Here is a 25,552-nt window from a genome sequence, read left to right on the forward strand (position 1 = left end):
AATTAATATATTGTTAAAAAGAAATACGGCCTCTTCCAATAAGATGGAGAAACATCCCACACATCAATTGATTGATTAAAAACCATATTCATGTGATTTTTACAGAAGAAAAATGTGAGAAGACTCCAGACTTGTCTAATTGTAATTCTTTCCTTTGCGCCTGTTTGAAAGATAGTTTATGTGAATAAAATCCCCACCCTATTGATTAAACGAAGGCAAACATTCAACAAGAAATTGACGGCATTGAAAATAACATTTTGCATCAGATGACTCTTAGCATGCACATTAAGCTCTCTGTGCTTATTACACCACAAGTGAAAGAAGGCTGGAATAGACAGGTATCTTTGAGTGAATATGTATTCAGTATATTCAATCTAGTACGGTTAATGTTTAATTTGTAATGGTTTGCCATTTATTGTGTATTGTTTGTTATATGATTTTGTGTATGTAGTGATACTGTGAGTAATGCAATAATTTTCTTTTTTTTAAATTGTTGGCAGTTTTGAATAAGTCTATTAATGTGTGTCAGCATTATGAATTTTTTTTATTACTTGGTGGTTTTTTTTAAAATATAGTGTCTTAAATGAAGGTATGTAGGATGTTTTTTTTTTTTTTTAATGTAATGTCTTAAATGAAGGTATGTAGCTATTAATATGTATGTTCGCTAGAATTTTTTGTGGAATTATTCAATATTATTGTCAGCTGATGTTGGTACATGTATGAAAAAAGCAATGAAACATATGAAAAAGCTGATTATTTGTGTTTTGTTAATAAATGTATCAATTGTAATCGGTTTTCTATACATTTTGACATTATGACTGTTCTTAATTTCAAGAATAATGACTTCAATAAGTTAAATGATTTGGTATATCCATATTTTTATTTTTGAACTGTAAATTAAAATATAATTTGTTGATAAGTATAAAGAATGTATGATGTTGCCCTGAGCTGCTTTTGTCCAGGATTATGATGTCTTCATCATCATAGCAGTACCAGTAGAATACTTTTTATGTTTTCTCATATATTAGTACAGGTATAAATGGTAATTTTATGGAGCAGAATTTATTGTAGCATTTTATCACAAGACTTTCAAAAATCCAAATAAATGACAAAATTTGCTTTGTTTTTTTCTAATTGGATGAGAAGAAAGAAAAGGTAAATTTCTAATTTCAGATCTTGTATGACTGAAGATATATAAGACTTAGTAAATCAATTTAACTTTGTTAAAAATGACATACATATTTAACTAAACATTCATTCTAATGATTCTTAAAACAGCAATATTTGTGGTTTTTTTTTTACAAACATACCTAATTAGCAATCATGGATACTATTTGATGCTAAGCTAAGGTAAAAAATAGAATAGTTTCAAAATTTTGGAGCATCACAAGTAATTAAGAATAATTAAGGAGGCACTCCATCAATACGAAGGATTTGATTTTTATGCATAGTAACATCATTACAAGTGATTACCAGAATATTATCTTGAAGACTACTACAAGTATCTCAAATACTACTCTCCTGCATGGTTTACAACTTTCTAAAGACAAATATGTAACAAATTCTAGGAAAATTTCTCACCCATCTGATGGTAGTGTTGTATTAATCCTTAGTAGTGTTGTATTGATCCTTAGGGTTTTAAGAATTTTTTTGTGTTTATTAATATATTTCCAGAATTATGTCACCTTCTGCAGAGTGAATGTTTTTTGCCTATTAAATTCATTAAGCATTTTATCAGTCTTAAAACTCTTTTCTTAAATCTGGTGCATGTTAAAGTGTTATTGGAAAATTGAGAATGTTAAAGAGGTTCAAAGATATTGGGTAGTGGGATTTGGAACACCATTTCCACCGTGAGTAACGATTGCTAGAATTTGAGACAAGTTTGAAGCTAATGGATCAGTGAAAAATGTAAACAAGGGGCAGTCTGGGATAATAAAAACCTGTATGGATAATGAAAGTGCCACTTTAAATATTTATGCAACATTTACACAATCCACAAAGAAATCTCCCAGGCAGTGTTTTCATGAGACCGATATTAAAAAAGACAGTGATCTTAGAATTTTTTAAGCTAATAAGTTAAGATCATACATCCCAAGACTTCAACATGCATTAAATGAAAGTGATCCAGATAACAGAGTACAGTTCTGTGAATGGTACCAGGGCAAGTGTGAAACAAATGAAAGGTTTGAAAATGTAATTGTTTAGTTGGATGAAGCCACTTTTAAGCTTAACAGAACAATTAACAGGGATAACAGTGTTTATTGAAGTAACTCAAATTCACACAAATTGAACAGAAACCCGTTAATTTACCATGCCTAACAGAATGATGGGATTTATTTTCTGCTGATATTGTTTTACCATTCTGCTTTGAGAGGACTGTCACTGGTATCTCTTAATAACTAATGCTACAAAACAACAACTTCTCTAATAATGTTTTGTTGACAAAGAAGTGAACTAATTTCAACAAAATATAACTCCACCCCACTATTATCATGATGTGATGAAATTTCTTGACATTACCTTTCCTTTGCGATTGATGGAACAATGATGAAGTGTTTCTAAGTTCCTGGCTCGATCTCCAGAGTTACCTTCAATGGACTTTTTACTTTTGGGATGTTTTAAAAGAGATCATGTGCTACAAAGCCAATGACACTGCAGCAGCTGAGACAACAAATTGAAAATGTAGCTTTCACAATCATTTTGTTACAGTACAGTTAGCATGTAGCTGTGTATTAAACTGTTGCCATAGGTGTATAGATGTAACAATAGTAATTTTTTAACATTTTATAAGTTTAAGTTAAAAAAAAAGAACATAATCATTGTCTACCTAACTATTTTCTGTAATAAAATATAATGTTCAAACTGTATGTACATTTATTTTGAGATGCTGAGAATAATAAATAAATTTTTACATTCTCTGATATTTATTAATTTTTTTTAACTTTAAAATTTAATAAGTATTGTGCAAATGTACATTACTACTAATTTGTTGAACTAAATAATGCTGTATCTTACATCCTCATTTATTTGTTTTATGTGTTCTAAACTTTGTCTTCCTTTGCATTTTTCATAGTTAATATTTTTTCATTCATTTCAGTAGTTAGTTGATTACTCACTTTAGAGCTTTAATATTTTGCCTTTAAACATATTTCTGTTTCTTTTTGTAAAATTTAACCATTGAGGATATGTTTCATTAAAATTTATTTTAGAATATATTATTTGATAATTATTATTCATGTTTAATTTCATGAGCCTTAAGAAATACATTTATTGTTTTCAATGTTCATCTTTTTCTGCATTTCAGCAAGTGCCAGTGGATGGGAGATAGAATGGATTTGATATGTGATCAACAAGAATGTATCATAAACAGCACCCTTATCAACATAGTCAATAACAATTGGAATAGATATGGTTGGAGAGCAAGAAATTATTCTGAGTTCTGGGGAAGACGTCTATCTGAGGGTATAAGTTTACGACTAGGAACATTACTGTCAGCTAGGAAGGTAAATTCATACTTACTAACTTAATCATATTCTTAAGCTTATAAAATATCTTCCATACTTATTCCATTTTAATATTGATAAAAATGATTACTTTTTATTTTATTTTCATCCATCTTGTTTAAGAAATTTTTAATATAAATTTTAGTTATTAGAGGGGATATAAAATTGTGCTGATTTAAATTCTTAAGATTAGATCTACAATATAGATAAAATAACATTAAACTAAATATATTGAAAATATAATAGTATATTTCAGTATTCAACTTAGCGTGTTCATTCAAGTTTTAGTAAATCGAGTTCCCAATAATCCAAGCACATCTAGAATTTAAAATAAAGCTAATTCAAAATCAGAATAAATGTACACGTTACAGTATGCAGTATGATAACTTACAATTGTATGAAATGACAAAAACATACCATTCCACCGGTTTTTTTTTTTAATATGTTTTGACATAAAATATATATGTAAATACAGTGAAAGAAATTATTGAGATGTTAGTGCATGGAAAATGAATGATTTCTATTCCAGTATTTTACTTTGGACCAGTGTATCATTTCTTATAGCAAATACAGATATTATTATAATAAGTATTCACGCTGTAAACCATAAACGCACACTACATCGAAATATTTATTTGTGCATCTGGTGAGTATGGAGAGTAGAATAAATTCAAATTTCAACTTTACAAGAACCTTAGAAGTTGCACATGGTGTGTGTGGTCAATAATTTATCATGTTGCAGAAATACCAGCTCTATACATAGTCAGGTAAACATGTATGGAATCTCAGAACACTGTCATGGGTTTTTTTTTAGGTTATGTTTAAATTTTTTTTTATTGTGGTGAACCATATTGCAAGTATTCTGTACTCTGCCGTTTTTCTTATGGATCATAATATTTTACCCGAGTCACCCCTTTGTCATTATAATGTTTCAGAAGTTGTAAAAAACATTTCTTTCATTGTTGTTTGTTCTTTTCTTTATGTTTGCAAAACTGGTCAACCACAGTGAAATTCATCCTGAATATTCACTTTACCAGGTTCTGATGCACAAAATTTTATTGCCCATAAACTCAAGTGTTTTGATCAACAGTTTCATCACCATAATTTGCTTTTAAATGACAATGCAATGTCATTTAAAATTAATCACATTTAATTAATTAAAATTTAATCACTACATGCTGTTTTAGAAGCACTAACATAGCAGGCATACTGAATTTCATAACAATGGTGACTGACAGAAAATGAGAGTGTGCATGAGGATGTGTTTTGTCAGGGGATGAAACTACTAACCCCTGTCACTTTGTGTGATGTTTTGTTCTATTGCATTCTATAGTGCATTACATTTCAGCCAACTCTTGTATTCAGGTCTTTTTTTCTTAATAATCCAAAGGACCCACAATCCACATTAACTAAGATATGAAAGATTCTACCTAAAAGGTTATAGAATTCCATCTTGCAGGCTTGAATAGTATATTTGTAAAAGATGAACAGTTGCTGACTTGCATTATCTTTGTGCTACTGTTTATTGTTTTGTCAGCTATCCAAATGTTTTTGAACAGTTTTCCAATAGTTTAAGCTTTTTCCTCATCACAACTATCCCAAAAAACCATTGCCATTACTTGTTTGCAGATAGAACCCCTTTCCCTTTCTTTGGCGCACTTTCATCCGTTTCCACACACTGTTTGGACTGTTGTTTGGCCTCTGGCATGTGTTGATGAATCTAAGTTCTATCTATTGTTTTGCAACATTGAAGAAACTCAACAGAATCACATTTAAGTAAGCCTAAACGCTCTTATGAGCTACTCAGTCAAAGTGCGTTTTTAGTAGACTTAACAGATGTGGTGCCTACATAGCCAATAGCATTTTCATTCCCATAACATTGTATAAAATGTAACTGAGATGGGCCATCAAGATGTTTGCAACATCTGCAAACTCGCATACCTTCAATTATTTAATACGACATTGTGAATTTTTGTGACATCATCAGTTTCAGTGGTTTTTAGTGTCCCAAGTATTCATAATCTTGAATGGATGTACAGCCACTTTTAAATTAAACAGCCCATGTTTAGCTATCAAAATCAAAGTGGAAGACTCCATTAAAATGGAATCTAACTCTTTCTGTATTGCCGTCATGTTTAAACCTTTTAAAGCATGCACTTTGTAGCTCATACTTTAGTTTTATCCATTTTTTCAGAAAATATCAAAATGTCTGCTTTATTCAGTCACCATAAATAACCAACAACATGAGTTTGAAACTTCACAGCATGCTATCTAAAGGTTCATACTTGACAAATATCTTAGTCATTTTGTCTTATTTGTGTCATCCCTGTGTCAGGCTGAGAACTTTCCTAACGACCTTGCTAGTAGAATCATCTCAATTTATGATTACATAAATACATGTTATGGATGCAATATATTAATTCAATTTCACGAAGAAACATACAAGTTATTTTGATTTCTAATTTTAATTGATGATATTTATTACAAAACACACACATCCCTCTAATTTTTCTTGACCAAAAAAAATTCTACTGTAATATTAATAATCTTTTTCTATTTTTTTTAGGTACTTGCAATGGCTCCTATAAGCCCAGACTATGATGCTAGAGAATTACCATTCTCATTTGATACCCGTCATAAATGGCGAGGTCTTATAGAGTTACCACGTGATCAGGGGTGGTGTGGAGCATCATGGGCAATTAGTACAGTGTCTGTAATATCAGATCGTATGAATATCCATTTAAATTCTCATTATAAGCCACTCTCACCCCAGCATCTATTGTCATGTAATGTACGGAACCAACCAGATTCTGGGTGCAATGGAGGGCATTTAACAAGAGCATGGATATTTATACGTAAATTCGGGTTAGTATGCACAAATTTTTTCTGCTTGTTTATGTAATTTTATTTTTACTTTTATACACATAAATTTATTTTGAAAAGTTGAATAACAATTTTTTTTTCTGTTATTCTTTATTAGTAAAGTGTAAAGTTATGTAATAAATATGTAGTGTAATAATTAAGTTTACAATAACCATTCTCAGTTTGGCTGAGGAAAGTATTTTTTTTTATTTTGATGAGTGTTTTTGTTTTGTTGACGAATTTCTTTTAGTGATCCCATTTTTTCCTGAAAATATTAAGGGAGAAACAAGAGATTAATCCCTCACACTGAATAACTTCAAGATAACTTTCATTTTTTATTGTCTCATTGCTGAATGTTGGGTTGTTTTATAGCATAATGGTGTTTTTTTACAGCATTATGAATTTTTATGCAAAAATTCAAGAAGATTAATTAGAAAACATAGGATAAATAATAATAAAAATTATTTTTTCCTGACAACCTCAGCTTGCATTTAGTTTTCTGTCTCATTACATAATTTATTTGTGCCCTTTCTTTCAGGTCAAGGAACCTGTATCAAGATACAGGTTCCTTGACTTGCATTTGTTGTGAACCATTTTTACTTTCCCATCTTGCACTATAACATTAGAAGAGAAAGTATTGTAACTGGTCCAATTTGGACATATACAGTTTTCACCTGATCTTGATGCTTTGAAACCTAAAAAACCCAAAAACCAGATGAAAATTTTCCAGATGCTGATATGTACATGTGTGTGTTCAGTGTCACACTCTAAATCACCTTACACCTTCAATACTACTTGACCGATTCTGACCAAACTTTGTTAAATTACTTCTATATATGGGGCATTGTTGGCATTAAATTTTCATCTTAAAAGGTCAAGGAGGTGAAGCTGTCAAGCACAGTCATCCTCAGTATCTCAAGATTTCACCTAATTAAGGTCTTATTTTTCTTAGGCACATTTTTCAACATTTAAAAAATAGTATTTGCAAAATCGCACCCCCACCCCAAAAAATGCTCTAAATAAACTAGTGGCTGAGTTGGTTTGCTGCGTCATTAGTACTCCCTCTCACAACAAGGAGTGCTAGTATAGTACAGACGTACATCTGATGTAGTCAATTGCTATGTTGTGACGTCACAGATAAGCAGCAGAATTAAATAAATGAGTAATACTTAGTGCAAAAAAGTATCTAAAGTGGCTGCTAGTACTGCCACACCCACGTGAATGAAATATGGTGCGCGTGTTTTAGTTAGGATCATTGAATTAAATAAACAAAAATTATATTTAAATAAAATGATGAATATTTTCAATTCTGGTTGTATGTGTAAATCGTGCATCAGAAAAAAAGCCACATGACAGGAAAGTCCTACAGCTTTGTTGTCAGCCTTTTTTTTATGTATGGGCAGAATTTTTTGTAAACCTATGCATATTTTTAATAAAATTAAACTTTTTGATTTTATAAATATATGTGACTTCATAAAATGACTCTAAAAAATAAAAAATTATACTTTTAAAGTCACTGCTGAATTGAAAACAACTATCAGCAAAGCTGCTTTTTAATAAAATTTGCATAGAACATGCAAATCTGCATGTTCTGAGGGCATGCACATATGTTGGGCTGTCAACAACATGTTGGCATATCTGCAATGTGTAGTACATGGCTGATTGCACATTTACTTCAGTAGAATCTGCTTAACACTTCCCTTTTTTTCTATAATAGCATGCAAATTAATCTGATCACAGAAGATTTAATGTTTATTTCTGTAATGTGGCTATACTGATTAACCACATCCATCTTTAAGTTGTCTGTGTAATATGAGGTTATTGTTCTTTAGTTATTTAGCAATTTCCGTGTTATAAAGTGTTTTGTAAAAGTTTATTTCATTTTTTATTACAAAATCATATTTTTTGTTTTGTTTATCTTATATAATGCTGTACTCCAGAAAAGTGTTCGAAAATTGTTTCTCATTCTGAGCATATCATATGACAATTACAAATAGCTTCTAGTATGGTGTTGGACTAGGGGTACTGAATGCTATTTTAAAACTTTTACACCTTTTCCTTTTTGCCTTTCATCTCAAACGTAAGGCTAATTTGGCCGTAAAAAAAAACTTACTCCAACACAGGATTGGTTATTAGTGAAAAAAAGTAAACTTATCCAAAATTATCTGTTGTGGACTTAAATTGAGAATTAGCAGCCAATGGAATAGATTTACACGTGACAACTTGTTGCAGCTGAATGAAAAGGAAAGCCATTAGTCAGCCAAAAAGCAGCATTTTACTAGCAATGTGCAAAAAAACGAAGGCTCTTGTGAGCCCTTTGGCTCACAAGAGCCCTTGGGTCCAGTTAGCACATGTTAACTGGACCCAAGAAGACTGGAAACATGTTACGTGTTCTGACAAGTTGGAAAACATAACAAGGTTGAATAATGACCTTGATAAGGTGAACATTATAAACTGATAAATGACATCGAGCACAATGTAAAAAATAAAAAAACTCCAGATCTGAAAACAAAAGAAACAAATTCGGTAAATCTTCAGCAAAAACATCGAACAACAGAAAGATGAACATAAATATTGAACCCAACAAAACTGTAGAGTCTGTCATTATCAAACCTGAAACTCCCCACCCTGTCAGGTGTGGAAGATATTTTGACCGACCATAAAATACCAAACCATCTGTAAAGATCCAGCTAGAAATTAACATATTACACCAGGACCAACTCTAGTTGCACGATTGGTAAGTGAACCTGACAAATGTTTTAGACTTATTTTGTGCAAAAGATTATTAAACACATTAATGAAGAAATTTCTCTGAAGTAGATGGCATTCAAAAATCCTGATGATTGTTCAAAGAAATATAGATATGGACAAAATAAATACTTTTTTTTTGGTTTGTTAATTCTATTGACAAATCAAAAAACAATCATCTCCCTACTAATTTAATGTTTGATACAAGTTATAGCAGTGAAAATTTTCAGGTAGCAATGTTGGAGAGGTGATTTACATTTCTAATTGAATGTTCAGGTTTGATGATAAAAGATTAAGAGAGGAATGTAAAGAGAAAAACAACCTTACTGCTCACCTTACTCACACTTCTGAAGTGTGAGACATATTTATTAACAATTTATTAACAAAAGATGAACTCTCTCTTTTTTTTGTTTAGCCTCTGGAACCATTGTAAGGTATATTACTTCAGAGGATGAATGAGGATGATATGTATAAATAAATGTAAATGACTGTCTTGTACAGTCTCAGGTTGACTATTCCTGAGATGTGTGGTTAATTGAAACCCAACCACTAAAGAATACCAGTATCCACGATGTAGTATTCAAATCCATGTAAAAGTAACTAGCCTAGCCTTTACTAGGATTTGAACCTTAAAACTGTCGACTTCGAAACATAAGTAAATTTTTTTTTTTGTAATTATAAATTAGTTTATCTACCCCATTATAGTTCTTTACCAGTTACTGTTCAGCATGTTGTAGTTTTTATTTTTAAAGATAAATAAATGATCCAGTACTTGAAATTTTTTGAGAACAATTCTCTTACAACAGCAATATGTGAAGTATATAAAAAAGAATTCAAAAGCTCTAGTAACACTTCTGATTTAAGAGAACACCTAAAATGACAATACATAGGAATTTACGAAACTGGGAATATACCATCACATAAGAAAGCTGATTTTGAAATCACTGAATATTTCCATGCTATGAGAGAGCCAGGCTCCTCAGAAACATATTCAAAGATTGCAAATAGCAAGGATAATCAGTCCATGGCATCCACATCAACTTCTCTATTTCTTCTGTTATCTGTGTCCTCTTCCATATCTAAAAATTTAACCCAGTTGTTTCTGCAATACAAATCTAAAAATTTGTCTGTAAAGAAAGTTAATAAAATTGATAATTTAGTGGCAGAAATAATTTTTAAAGACTTAAAGCCCCTGTCTGTTGTAGAAGATGAAGGGTTTAAAAGATTGTTACAAGAACTTGAGTCACGCTACACCTTGCCCAGCAGGAAAATATTAATAAATGCTATTATGCTAAACATTTATAAAAATGCAAAACCAATGTTTAAAAACATATTAGAAAAGTTTTTTTATTAAAAAATTTTCCTATTGCAATGGACATTTGAACTTCAAGAAATGCAGTTTCTTTTCTGATTAAACTAGTCATTTTTGTGAACTAGAACGGGGTGAGTTATTGTCTTTTGTTTCATGTACAAAACAATTGCATGAAAATTATACAGGCTAATATTTGGCTGAAAAATTGAAAGAAGTTTTTGATGAATTGACTATTGATAATATAATTGTGGCAAGATTTCAGACAGGGGTGCTAATATGAAATGTGCTGTAAAAATTGAAGGTCTCTTTAACATTCTGTGTGTAGCTCATATGCTTAATCTAGCAATTAATGATGTGATATCACAATGTGATGGGCTACCAGATTAATTGAAACATGTAAAAATATTGTATTGCATTTCAAGCATAATGTAGTTGCAGCTCATAAATTAAGACTAGTATAGTTATAAATGGGGAAAAAAGAATTAAAATTAAAAGCTGACATTGTTACAAGGTAGAATTCAGTACTTATGATGTTTGAAAAAAAGTCAGTAGAACTGATGGAATCCATGTTAGCTACATTTACAGCATTGCCGAAAAGTTCACAATCTATAACAAATGTTCAGTGGGATATTTTAACTGAATGTAAATTTACTTAAACTGTCTGCAATAGAGATATCTGTTGATATCTCTATTTGGGGATTTGAATTAATCCCCTTGTTAGAGAAATTGTGCATAGTTAATCAGGAAACTGTGAGAGCTTCCAAAGGCAAAAAATTAAGAAAGAAAAAAAGGTTTAGTTTCTGGGATTTGCAACCACTTGGGAAATGTGGAAGAAATAAAAATTATTGCATCCACAATGCTTCTAGATCCATGGTTCAAGAAAGCTGCTTTTAGGAATGACAACAACCTAAAAGATGCACTAGATTTATTGATAAATTATCTTTGTTGTTAAAACTAGGTGAAGAACAACAGCTGAAAAAAACTGGTCGGAAAAAACTCCAATAAACAGCAAAAGATAACATATTTGTGGAATATTTTAGACAGTAAAGTTCAAGAAATTTAAAAAAGTGTGAAATCTTCTAGCAACTCTTAAATTACTCTGAGATACTATTTTAAGCAACAGTATGACAGATATGCGAGTTGTACAACATTTTGGATGAAACGTAAAGTGATGTACCCAAAGTTGCTAATCTTAGCTACAAAATATTTACATATTCCTGGGATCTCTGTACCACCTAAAAGAGTTTTCTCCAAAACTAGCCAAATTCTTTCAGACAGAAGAAGCAAGAAAACTAAAAAATGCTGACACGCTAATTTTTTTTTAATAAAAAGCATAGAAATACACAACTGCAGTAACAACCTGTTTTCATGATAATTTATCCAATATCCAAATTTTATATGTGTCAGCATATTTTTTATAATAGTTTTCATATTTTTTATTGTTAGTTTTCTTTTTTTTTTTTATTAATAGTCTATGAACTGTATTTTTTCTTCATACTGTGTTACTATTTGTTAAGTTTAAGTACAGCACCGTAATTTTCAGTTAAATGTAAGATATGAATGTGAGTTAGAAAATTTAAATCCAGTGTAATTACTGACTTTTTATTTTTAATCTAGTAGTGCCTCATTAATAGACTTACATTTATTATTAAAAGTTATATTTAATAAAAGTATTTGGTACCATCATTAGTATACAAAAACTCACAAACTTAAAAATGTCAAACTAAGCAAATAAATTAACTGCTAAGTATTTATGTTAATATATCTGTAAATACATAATATTTTTATAAAAAAATGAGAATTTGTTATGTAGAAGTACAGTTTTATTAAATCATATGCCTGCGTTAAGAATATTTTCAAAATACAAACATATCTCAGAATTTAAGTACTGGTACAAGTATGTAACTTGTGCAGTGAAATTAGATGTAATGATTATATGATCTTATGGTGGCATGACATGTTGAAAGGCACTTATTTTACTGGCTACCACAATCACCTGATTTAGCTCCAATGGACTTCCCTGTATGGGGTTACGTTAAAGACAGAGTGTTTGTTCCTCCACTCCAGGAAATGTTGACTAGCTGCAGCACCAGATAACACTATAGATTAAGACATGCTTCATAGAATTTGGCAGGAAATTGATTACAAATGGGAAATCTTTTTTGTCACAAAAGGTAGCCATATTGAATATTTATAAATGAAACTTTAAGATATACTGTATTTAGTGTTGTATCAAATATTTCTATAAGTTAGTTCTACTGGATACCCCTTCATGTAATCTTGTAATTTTATTTATTATTGTGACTTAGTTATACTGTGTAAGAAAAGACATAATCAGTCTTATTACTATTTTTTCCATTATGAATATTATCACCTACCAGTTATTAAATTTTATTTAATAACTTATTAGTTTTCTATTAATTAATGTATAAATAATTCTATATTCACCGATAGTAATGGATGTATATTGAAAAATTATTGAACTTTTTAACTTGAAACTTGAATTCTAATGATGAACAAAGCTCAGTTATGTCATCACCTTGCTGATGATTTTCTAACAAAATACGTTACACCTGAGTTTTAGTTTTTAAGTTTCTTTATAAAATATATCATGTAGACTGGAATTATAAATGTTTGTTGATTTTCATCAATCTGGCATGTTTCTATCAAAAAAATTACATTAAATTTAGTTCTCAACAGCCTGCAATATATTAAGAAAATCTTGTTTATATTCTTTTTTTTAAATTAATATTGAAAGTAAGTAATTAATAAGGACAAGTTTACAAATGCATGCATTTCTGCACATTATTAGATAATAGAAAAAAACTGTTAGGTTAAAGTGGTAAAGAAAAGAATGATCTTAAAAGAAACAGAAAAAATAAAATTGATAAAGTATAAAGAAAGAAAACATTTTTTTGTGTTGAAAGTTTATAGGATTTTGTCTTTCACAAAAATTGGTTATAATTTAAGGGATATTGAGGCCTTAGTATTTAAATATTCAATTACACATAAAATACAGATACAACCACAAACATTGAATTTACAGCCACTGAAATAATATTCAGCAAATGACCAATATTTTAATACTTAAAATAGTTTAAAAGATATGGCATTTTATAATACATGGAATAGCTATCTCGATTCAAAGGATCCCATCCATACGTTAGTGCATATTTATTTATAAAAGTAACTCTTAATAGATTTAAAAGTTAATCTCTCACAGTTTTAAATGAAAAAGATCATTTTACCATTGAAATTTACTAAGTTAAATAATTTACTTCTGAAATTTGAAACAAATTGTTTCAAACTGTGGGTAATCATAATTAAATAATTATAATAAATTACTAATCTGATACAACAAGTTGTTACTAAACTATCTAATAGTAATAGATTACCTTCTCACATTCTTTCAATAAACTAGTTTTTAATAGATTCAGTTTGTATTTTTTCCATATTTATAATTGTTAATTACTTTAATTGCTATCTAATCAGCCTAATTTTAAAAAAATGAAGTAGTTGTATATTTGATTTAGTTTAGTTACGGAGGAGTGCTATCCATGGGAAGGATATCGAACACGATGTGTAATTCCTAAACGAAAGCATGCAAAAGAATCACGTTGTGTTTCTCCACAGATGCAAAGATCACCATTGCACAGAGTTGCTCCAGTATATCGAATTGCTGGTGAACAAGATATAATGTATGAAATTCAAAAATCTGGACCAGTACAAGGTAAGTTTGATAGCTTTAATCTCCTCCTTTTTTTTATGAATTTAAGTTTCCTAAATACTCAGTTAGTACTGGAGTCTTTTCAAGGCCATGGTTAAAGATTTCTGTAAAATAAAAGAATCGAAAAAAATTAATCAAATGGAATAGCTGGTAGCAGAGTAATAATCTAACTCTACACTTTATCACATTCAAGAATATGGTACACAGTTTTTAAGCACATTATGGTTAAAAACCATGTTTGGTTTAACTGAATAAATAATAAAATCTCAACACGGATAATATTTTTTAGTATTATTACACAATAACTTAATAGAATGTCTACTTAAAAACTGTATAGTCCAATGGTGCTTAATTTAGATCTCTATGTACACAGAAACAAATACATAATTAGCTTTTACTAATTACTTTTGCCCTTCCAGTGCATTTTTGGGCAGATTTGGCAATCAAAGAGCCCTTGCTTTCCGCCATCTTCTGATCACTACTGAAAAAAACAACTAAACCAGTTTCAGGCTCCTTCCACTGACTAAACTAGAAAAGGGAACGAACAAGGAACATTCCATATACACGCACAGTAAAAAAAAAGAAAAAGAAATAAAATATTTTCCACCAGCACACCAGAGTCAACCCACTGTGTTTCTCTAGTGGTGAACACGTCTTCTTAAATCAGCTGATTTGGAAGTCGAGAGTTCCAGCGTTCAAGTCCTAGTAAAGCCAGTTATTTTTACGCGGACTTGAATACTAGATCGTGGATATCGGTGTTCTTTGGTGGTTGGGTTTCAGTTAACCACACATCTCAGGAATGGTCAAACTGAGAATGTACAAGACTACACTTCATTTACACTCATGCACATCATCATTCATCCTGTGAAGAATTATTTAAATGGTAGTTACCGGAGGCTAAACAGGAAAAGGAAGAAAGCACACCAGGGTCGACACTGCAGGAGTGACAGTGCTCTCTCTCCTTTGCAGCCTTGCGTGCAGCTTCTTACGTGCACATGCACACAACAGCCAAACACCACACCACTGGAACTGTGAAGCACACAGTTTTATACAAAGATTTTTGTAACTCTATCATAAACTGGAGGATGGCTGCTGACATTAAGCTTAAGGATTATATATTTTACAAGTATAAAAAAAGAATTAAAGAAAAAAGGACTCATTATACTAAATGTTATCCTAATATCAAATGGAATTAGGGGGTGCTGCTATTCCACAGTGCCTATATGTGAGCCACAACTGCTTTTCAAAATATAATTTCTTCATTTCTTGTTCAGGATTCATGAAAAAGACCTACAACAACTGAGGAGATTATTTGGTAATAATAAATTTCTTATTCCAATCTAATCTTTGATGATTATTTATTGAATTTAAATTTAAGAATTAAGTATGAATAAAAACATAAATCTGTGCACACTACAGATGAGACATGAATAGTGGTACGTAGTATTGATGTGTTGGAAAATATCCTAACTGTTATTTCTCAGGGAAAAAAATGAAATGTTGTTTTACTTTAGTACAAACTGTTATTTTTTTTTTTTTGCTCAATAGTAACACTGCATAGCTAACAAGTTGGATCACTAAACAGAGCTCTCAGCTCTTTCTAACGAATGTTAAATTAACAAGAACAGATAAAGTGAATAAATTGTTTGCCATTTGTTGAGAACAGGTCATTTGCCCAGCAAATTGTTGTTTCATCAATATTAAATATGCTGTAAGCTAACTGCTAAGATTGAACAGTTTCAAGAACCAAATAAACTTTATTCATGAAAGTACTGTAGTGTTAAGTGCAGAATAAAAATGTTATAAAACTGGCGTCACCTGAACATCTTACAGCCTGCAGCCAATGTATTAAAATGAAACCATTGTATTTAAACCCAAAAAACAAGCAGTTTAGCAGTGAAATTGAAAAACGAGTTATGAATAACAACTGATTAATTATTCAACCAGTTTTTCCCCAGCAGTTTGTACAAACAGTTGTTTTTTCAACAAACAGTTTGTTTTTGTTTGGTGGCAGAAACAACAGAAATGCTCACCTCTAGTGTGTAGTGTGTACCTTGTAAATGGTGAAATTGAATGTTAGGATAGACACAGGAAGTATGTTTCAGAATGTGAATGGTTGCTATATTTATTTTGTTCTTGTTTTTAATTCCTTTTGTTATTTTATCTTTGTAAAGAAACATTAGTAATGGAACTGGATTTGCCAGCTCTATATCTAAAAACATATGTATTTTTGTGTATGAAAAACCAGTAATTTATTTTATGAGGATGATAGAATATTTATTTTTTATTATTTACATTACACTACCTCACAACAAAGATTTTTTCAGTTTTAAAACTGCATGTCTTTATTTTAAGCTTCTGTATTTTATCACCTTCCTTAGATTTTTATTTTCTTGGCTAAAGCAGCAGCAGTGTAACTGTAAATGGAAAGTATAGTGATCGGTCAAAAAATTTTGAGTATCAGGGTTTACACAAGTTTGACATTTCAAAACCAAAAATCAAAAAGATGTATTTGCATACATGTGTGTTGGCCTATGTTTTGATAGATTTTTGGTTCGTGATATTTTTCAAAAATGACTCAAAAAAGTTTTCAAACAAAAGGGCATTGATGGCATTAAATTGTATACAGAAATTAAAGGGAAAAGGGTACTTTTCAGCATTTAACATTTCTACTTTTTGTGTATTGGTTGTGAAAAATTGAAAGTACTTATTAAGTTATTTAAAATTCCAAAGGTTTAAGTCAATCAGATTTATGGTGGGGAGGACATTCAACATTATTTCTAAACAGTTTTTCCAATATCTCAAAATCCTGTTGACCAAAATATTGTAATTTGACTAAATGTATCCTAGCTTTGGCCTGACTTTCTATCCCCTTGAACAGAGGTCATGGTATTCATATTTTGTAGTAAACTATAATGTTTCTTTTAGCTTTTTGAATGATATTGCACCAAATTGGGCTAACTTATTGAAGCAAATAATTATTTCAATAAATAAACCTTTAAGCCCTGAAACACAAGGGGGCTGAATATGATGACCCGTACTTGAAACATCAGTTTTTCAGATGGAAAATCTAATTGTAATTAGTATCTACCACAGTTATGTCCAACCTAAAATCTTTACCGGGCCAGTAATACACTAGGAATGTGAAGTGAGCCGTACACTGCATAGACAAGAGGTATAAAGGGCCGGTAAATGTAAATGCTGCCATTTGTAATTAAATTGTTTAACATACTTATAATTTTATTATACAGTTTTCAGCGTAATAAAACAATATTTTTCAAAAAATCAAAAAGTTTTCATTTTTTTATGTAATATTTTTTTATAATGATGTTTTTTATCAAATTCCCCAAAACTAACCAAAACTTTAATATTTTGTTTCAAACTTAATTTTTGCTTAAAACATGTATTTTATTTGTAAATCATATTATTTTATAATAAAATCTGTTACTGTGTGTATCTTTAACATAATAAGTTAAAAAATTTAAAACTATAAGTCATCTGTGAATGCTACAAATAGTTTAATATAAAAAATAGCCATGAAAACTGTATTATGCTGTTAAGCAGCCATAGCCAATTTACGTAGATGTTCAATTACTTGTATAAAATATATTAATTTTTTGTTAGATTTTTTTAATGAATAAAAAAATAATGTGAAATTGTAAGGGCCACACAAAAGGAACAACTGGACCGTATGTGGCCCACGGGCTGCAGATTGGTCATAGCTGATTCTAGATTAATACAGATGATGTACAATTTTTTTAAAATAAAAGGCAGCCCATGGGATTTAACTTAAATTTTTTTTTTTTTTTATTTAAATTATTTATATTTTTATAGTTGCTGATACCTTATCTGTTTTTTTTTTAAATTGTTACAGTAATTAAAACTTACATGAGGTAACTGTTGGGCAAACCAGAACCAATTTTTTTTTTTTATAAAAATGTTGAACTTTTCTTAATTATAGTTTAAATACTGTGAAATTTTAACAGTAAATCATCAATTAATTTATGCGGTCCATCAATCATTTATTTTTAATAAATGAAGGAGGTATGATGAGGGGGTATGTAGCATTTGTAAATCATACTGTTTGAACATCACATTTAAAATTATCATGCCAAGATAAAAATGTCATTCATGTTCTAATTGCTACAATACAGAAGATATAGTCTTAAAATTATATGTTTAAATGAACAACTGATTTAACTGGAAAATAAGTTGATACTACATGTTATTTAATTAAATATTTTTTTTGTTTTTGAACTGTCAAGAAATGTTTGAAGTGACTGTCAGTCATGATAATATAAAATATTTAAAATTGTAACAAAAAAATGTGGTGTTATGCTTAATCAGATACTATAAACATATTCTGAACTATTCTGAATAACTACATAATAGGTTAAAAATTTGCCCTAAGATGTTGCTTAAGTAAAAATATAAAATGTTCACATTATATAGAGTTCCTGAAATTTCTCATCCCATTCAACATATATGTAAATAAGTGCTCGGATAATTAACATTAACACCTTTTGTATTATTAATTTATTTAGTAGTTTTTTATAATTAATATCTTTATGTCTGTATCTTAATATTATTTCATGTATTTATATTTTAAATAATTAATAAATATTTTATTCATTTATTGTTTATTTTATAATAAACTGTGTATTCTATGATACTGCTCTGATAGAGAGTTTCTGAGGGAAACTGTGATAAAACTTCTGGTGGTTCAACTTCATTCAATCAAATGCCGCAGTTCCTATTTATATCCACCCACATCTACCTATTCATTATCTGATATCTATAATGTATTACGTAACAATCAGTATAAAGATTTTTTATTTATTTATGGGTGCCAAACAATATCTGAGAGCCTGTTTTCATCCTTGAAAAATTTTTCTGACTTTTGAGGAGGGATCCAAAGCTCCTGGTATTAATTCATGCTGAAAATTTCACATCACACTGCTATACATAAACCTTTGAGCTCCTTTATTGAATAAGTCATTAAAAAATAATTACAACTGTTTTAATATAAATTATCATATGTAAGGTGATTTATTTTTCAAATAGCAACAATGCGGGTTTACCAGGATTTTTTTACTTATGGAAGTGGAATATACAAATGTACCAGTATTGCAAAAGAACACAGGACTGGATATCACTCTGTCAGAATAATTGGATGGGGTGAAGAGATGCAGTATGGCCAGCGTGTCAAATACTGGGTAATATTCATAAATATTTATTTTTTTTATTTTCAAATTATCTTTTATACTACTTATTGTATAATTAAATAATTTTTTAAAAATATTTAGGCACTTGTAAAAGCTGCTTTTGGGTGTTTATTTCTAATCTCTCTTTAATGTATTTAAAAACATTTGTTGCTTTTTCCTTTCTATATTTCTATTAACAATTGTCCTGTGTTTTTTTTTTATTTTATAGATTATTATTAACGATAATTTTCAAAACTGTTCAATTAGATGAACAGAATGAATTAGGGAAACAGGAAATTTTGAAATAAGTATTGATAGCCCTGGGCAAGTGCAGCACTGAATAACTTACAGAAGCTAGCTCATGACATCTTGGAATACTTGGACTCATGGATACTTGGAATGGTGTGCAATGTGCTTTTGCCATCAAAAAAATAATGGCTGCGTAGAGAATTTTGTCATCGCTTTTAATTTAGGATATCACGATCATGTACTGTCAGCACATGCAATTAACACGAATATCTAATTTTGAGAAAACAGGTTCAGCAATGAAAATGAGAAACCTCAAGGTGGTGTACAGACTGCTTGTATGCCAGAAAAAATCTCTGAGACTGTTCATGCAGCTGTCAAAAGAAGCTACTCAGTTTGTCATCATGCAGTACTTCTACAGTAATATAGTTCAAGTGTTCGAAGAATACTGTTAAACACTTTATCATCCATACAAGTTTCTGATCATCCAGGAACTGAAACCAAATGGATCACATAATGTGCCATTAATTCAGTGAATGAATGGTTGTAAAGATAAATCATAACAATGAATTTGTTAACAAACTGAGGATTGTGGAGGAAGCCCATTTCCATCTTAATAGATTTGTTAATAAACAAGATTTTTTTTATGGGCACAAGAGAATCTTACACAACTATACCAGTGTCCACACACAGCAACAACGTTACAGTGTGGTGTGCTGTGCCATTATTTACCCTAATATGTAAACTTATTATTTGAAAAGTAGGAGTCTCACAATTATAATCACATCAGATTGATATGTTGCCATGTTGAAAAACTTTGTTGCCCAAAAACTACAGACATTTCCAAACAAATTATTGAAAATGCCTGGTTTCAAAAAGATGGATCAACATCACACACAGCAGAAATATGACATATGCTACACACCAATTGTTTGGTGACATTCCAAGGACTCTAAGGTTTCCTGATATGTCAGTGTACAATTTCTTCTTTAGTCACTTAACCATATAGTAGTCAATCTGCTACAACAGAAGAGCTAAAAGCCAAAATCTAAATGACAGTTCGTGAAATTCCTATTGAAATTTTGTCATGAACCATGCAGAGTTTTCACTAAGAGTATGCAGAAATGTCTATGTAGAGACGGAACTCATCTGCAAGATGAGTTCTTAAAAAAATAAATTTTATGAATGTATTCATTGATGGTAAGTTTTTTCTTTTTAAATGCTATAAATAAATTTATTAATCACAAATTCTCCATAAGAATATTTAATTTTTAAAACTTTCCATTCCCTGGATCACCCTGTTTTAAAAAGACTCAAAAAAAAGAAAGTTAAGTGAAATTTTGAAAACATCATTGTTTTTATTGGCTCTTATGAAAATGAAATATGCTTATTTTTTTGACATGATCCCTCTTACTTCCAAGAACTTAGTAGTATTTATGCTCGTAGTTTTAATAACCTTTTGAATTCATTATCAAAAGAAAATTTTCAGACTGGAAAATTAGCCCATAGCTAATTTTGCATCGCTACCATTACCTCTTCATCAGAATAAAAATGATTTCCTCATTGTTCTTTCAGTGAGCCAAAAAGATGCAAACTGCTTGGAATGAGGTTGAGAATGTATAGTGGGTTGATGATTTAGCAGCTGAAAACCAAGATCTTGAAGGAAAAGCATTGTTTTGTTGGCATATGAGATTATCCTGAAACAAAATCAAGTCTTAAAAATTGGACTTTGCTTTCAGTGATTGCAGTAGCATAAAGTGTAGATAGTTTACAATAGTTTCAGCTTTGATATGACTTGAATAAAAACTGGGCCTTTAATATCCAGAAAATTGTCACTGTCAATTTTCCTGCAGACTTGTGAATTTTGATTTTTTTTTTTGCCTTATGAGTTGAAGGATGTTCCTAGACCAACTTGGTTGCATACTGTCTGCTTCAAAGAGATTAACCAAAGTTTGTTAAATTATTTTAAAGTTACCAAAGTATATTCAGGAATAAGTCTACTTCATTTTCATGTTTCAAAAGCTTTTGGAAAATTTTTAAATGATTCTCTGTGTATATGTATTGATGTGGAACTTAACTAGCTCAGAATTTTCAAAAGCTTTAAAGAATCATAGATGATTAAAGATGCCAAGCAGGCTTTATTCAACTAACATTTCATCAGTTTTAATTCGTCAATTATCATGAATAATTTGTGTAACTGCTTTGATATAATTATTCATTTGAAGGAAAGATCTACCTTTCTGTTATTCATCACAGATTTTAAAAGCGATCAATCCATACTGTAGATAGTGGATTTTAATTTATGTACCTCAAAATTTTTCTTAACTTTTCTTTATGCTCCGTCTATTTTACCAATGTTCATTTCTCTTTCCACTTCTGAATACTTCGTCTGAAACCCAAGGTTTTCTACCACTTCTCTTTGTTCCGCCTAAGTTCGCTTCTGCTGATTTAAGAATTTCCTTTTTAACATTCTCCCATTCTTCTTCTACATTTTCTACCTTATCTTTTTTATTCAGACCTCTTGCAATGTCCTCCTCAAAATCTTCTTTACCTCCTCTTCCTCAAGCTTCTCTAAATTCCATCGATTCATCTGACACCTTTTCTTCAGGTTTTTAAACCCCAATCTACATTTCATTATCACTAAATTATGATCGCTATCAATGTCTGCTCCAGGGTAAGTTTTGCAGTCGACAAGTTGATTTCTAAATCTTTGCTTAACCATGATATACCATGATACCTTGCAGTATCACCTGGCTTTTTCCATGTGTATATTCTATACACAAAATAATTATTATATCTATGTAAAAAATTATTTAACAGGTATGATTTAATTTTTATTTATCTTCAAACACTTTTTTTATTATCACATTTGTATCATGTATAGTTGACAGCTTGTCTTGGAAAATTAACAAAGCCTCTTGTATAAATTTTGTTTTTTCCCCACAATCTAAACCATATATTTTACCAAACAATTGAATATAATTAAAGGTTTATAAAAAATTCACAAAGCCTTTTTTCAAACATTCTCTTGGTTTTTTGATTTCCAACCATTACTTTTAAATCAGTTTCATAAAATGTTTTGCAACAGATTCTTATTTTTCTGATTTGTTATGATATTCATAGGCTTGATTTTATATTATGAAAACGATTTTCCAATTGTTATCAGACTGTTAATGAAGATTATAAAGTATCATATGTAAGGGATTTTTTTTATTGCATATTCTTTTTATTTTTAGATTGCTGCTAACTCTTGGGGTGAGTCTTGGGGTGAAAATGGATTTTTCAGGATTCGCCGTGGTAGCAATGATTGCAAGATAGAGGACTTTGTTTTAGCTGCATGGGCAGCACAGGAAAAGACAGCTAGTATTAATTTTAAAGATCCTACAAGTATTGACAACAGAATTAGTAATGCTATCTAATGATTGATAATGGTATGTTTATAAAAATATTTTTTACTGTTTTATTATTACATCTACAATGTATCTTGCATTACAGTTCATGCATTATTGTCATATGCTTAAGTGGCAAAATACATGAAAGAATGTTAGAATTGATAAATCCACAACATGAATGCATAGAGCATTTCAATTACATAAATTATATAACAAATTGACTCCATAATACGTGTCACAGTATTGTCACAACATACTTCTGTTCTAATCAGCATTTTTGAGTCATATTGTCTTTCAGAAGTAGAACTTTTCCTTTCTGTCAATAGAATAGTCATAATTGCTTAATTGAAAGCTGTTTAACTGATGATTCTTCCTATTGTGTAATTTGCTTTGAGTAAGTTTTATTGTTTTTTTTATCTATTTTTTCAAAAAACAAGGAGTGGAAGCTTAAATATTTTTTTTCTTTTCTGTGTATTATGATCAAAAAAATCATGATTGTTGATCATCAACAAAATTATAGCAAATTTTGGAAAGACATTCAATTTTTAATATTACATTCATTAAGTAAATATTCAGTTTTGTCATGATAGTGGTTTAGAAAATTTAAATTTTCTAGATAGTTGTCTAATGTAATTTAAAAGCTTATTGCAGTGATATTAAACTATAATTTGAAAAAATGCACGTAACAGCTAGTTTTGAAATGGTAGGCATCAAATAAAAAATTTGGAAAATATAGAGCATTGAAAAAAAAATTATTGTGCATTATTACACTAAAAAATGTGTATAATGGGGCACTGATGGCATTCAATTTTGGGCAAAATTAAAAAGTGGGAAGTGATAGTTTTCACAATTTTTAATTTTTTACTTTTTGTTTAGTGATCATAGAAAATTGAGGTTTAGTTCAATGAAAGTACTTATTAATCTAATTAAAATTTCAAAGTTTTAAGTCAATCATCTTTATGGTGGGGGTAGTTTTCAGCATTATTTATAAGCAGTTTTTGCCTAATATCAAAAACTTGTTGATCAAAAAAGTTAACATTTGGCTCTATAAATATATGTAAGCCTTTTCCAGTTTATTTATTATGTGCATTTTTTAAGCTTGCATTTTTTAAATGCTTATGTGCATTTTTTAAAAATCAATTTAAATTGATTTCTAAAATCTTGATTAACATGCTTTTTAAAATTGAAAATGTATTTATTTTCATGTTGCTAATTAATTTCTTTTATTTGTAAATTACTATATTGACATTTATTATACAAGTGCATGTAAACGCAAACACACTAATTCCTCAGTATCTATCAATAATGGTTGGTTTATCAATTGAAATTGCAACTTAGTTTTAGTTCTTTAGTAGGTTATTGGTATTTGTGAGCTCTTTCTTGTTTTCCAATTTATTTTCCATAATATCTTTAAAATTACTTTGAATGTGCATCTTTTAATGTATGGTATGCCAGTGTGAGTTCATACATGATGTTTACTCAGGAAGTCTGTGCAGATTTTATTTTTTCCATTCTACAGATATCCAGCTGAAAAAGTTTTTATTGTGTTTTGGTTTACTTGTTCTTGATGTCTTATATGAAACATTATTTAATGTGTAGTTTGGATTTGATAACTAGTAACTTGTGTTTTGCCTGTTAATGTAATGTAGGAACAAAAGATTTTCATTAATTACTGTGTAAAGAATGAGAATAAGCACTGATGTTGCAAAGGCTTTTTATTGCTTAATCTAGAATTCAAGAACACATGGTTTATAACAAGTGTAAATGCTTTAAAGATGATTATGAATAATTTTAGAGGTAGAATTGAAAAACCAACCAAATCTTCAATGTCTTGTAAGCAGCTTACAATGCTTGTAATTTATCTGTACTGCAGCTGAATATGATATTAAGCATACCCTATAGTCTGTCTACAAAATGTTTTACTTTGAGTTATGCTTGCAACCAGTTAAGAATGGGTAAAACATTGAACACTGAAGAAAATGATGAAGGCTGTATCAAAAAATATATTCCAGAAATGTTTTGAAGATTGAGAAAAATAAATCAATAAAAATGCAATTTTTCTGATTATTGGAAATTGCATAAACATTTTGATCAAACCTTATATATTTAGTAATTTAAATTTAAATACAATTATATAAACAATTATTTTTTGAAAATTCAAATAATTAACATCAAATCATTAACATATTGACCACTTTGCTAATAAAATTTAATATTAAATTAAATTTAAAACAAAGCACAGTAGATAGATAAGTTAAACTTACAATATTAATTCCAAGAATCAATTTTGCGGGAACCCGCATCTTCAGTTGGTATTTAAATTCTTTAATTACATTAAAATAAATTGTTTTTATAATTTGTGAATTCTGAATTTGTCAGTTCCAGTACTGGATAGCCTAATTTGCATATTCATCCATAATAATTCGAAATTTATAAATGGCAATTTCTACAAATATAAAATTCACAGTTATAAAAATAATTTACTTTATGTAATTATAGAATTAAGTGTAAATACCAACTGAAGATGTGGATCCCACAAAAATTGATTCTTGGAATTA

General features: G+C 29.7%; 1 protein-coding gene across 1 annotated transcript in view; it reads left to right on the forward strand.

The window, feature by feature from the left end:
• Swim (Secreted Wg-interacting molecule) overlaps positions 1-25,552 on the forward strand; it is a 183,527-nt gene that overhangs the window by 152,552 nt on the left and 5,423 nt on the right. The window contains exons 4-8 of the mRNA XM_075353662.1: positions 3,305-3,503; positions 6,070-6,368; positions 13,959-14,155; positions 19,217-19,368; positions 22,839-23,033. Of these exons, the coding sequence (XP_075209777.1) occupies positions 3,305-3,503; positions 6,070-6,368; positions 13,959-14,155; positions 19,217-19,368; positions 22,839-23,021 (1,030 nt within the window). The 3' untranslated portion in view covers positions 23,022-23,033. The remainder of the gene's footprint in view (positions 1-3,304; positions 3,504-6,069; positions 6,369-13,958; positions 14,156-19,216; positions 19,369-22,838; positions 23,034-25,552) is intronic.

The sequence above is a fragment of the Lycorma delicatula genome, chromosome 1, assembly GCF_047948215.1.
Source record: "Lycorma delicatula isolate Av1 chromosome 1, ASM4794821v1, whole genome shotgun sequence".
NCBI classification, from domain to species: Eukaryota; Metazoa; Arthropoda; class Insecta; order Hemiptera; family Fulgoridae; genus Lycorma; species Lycorma delicatula.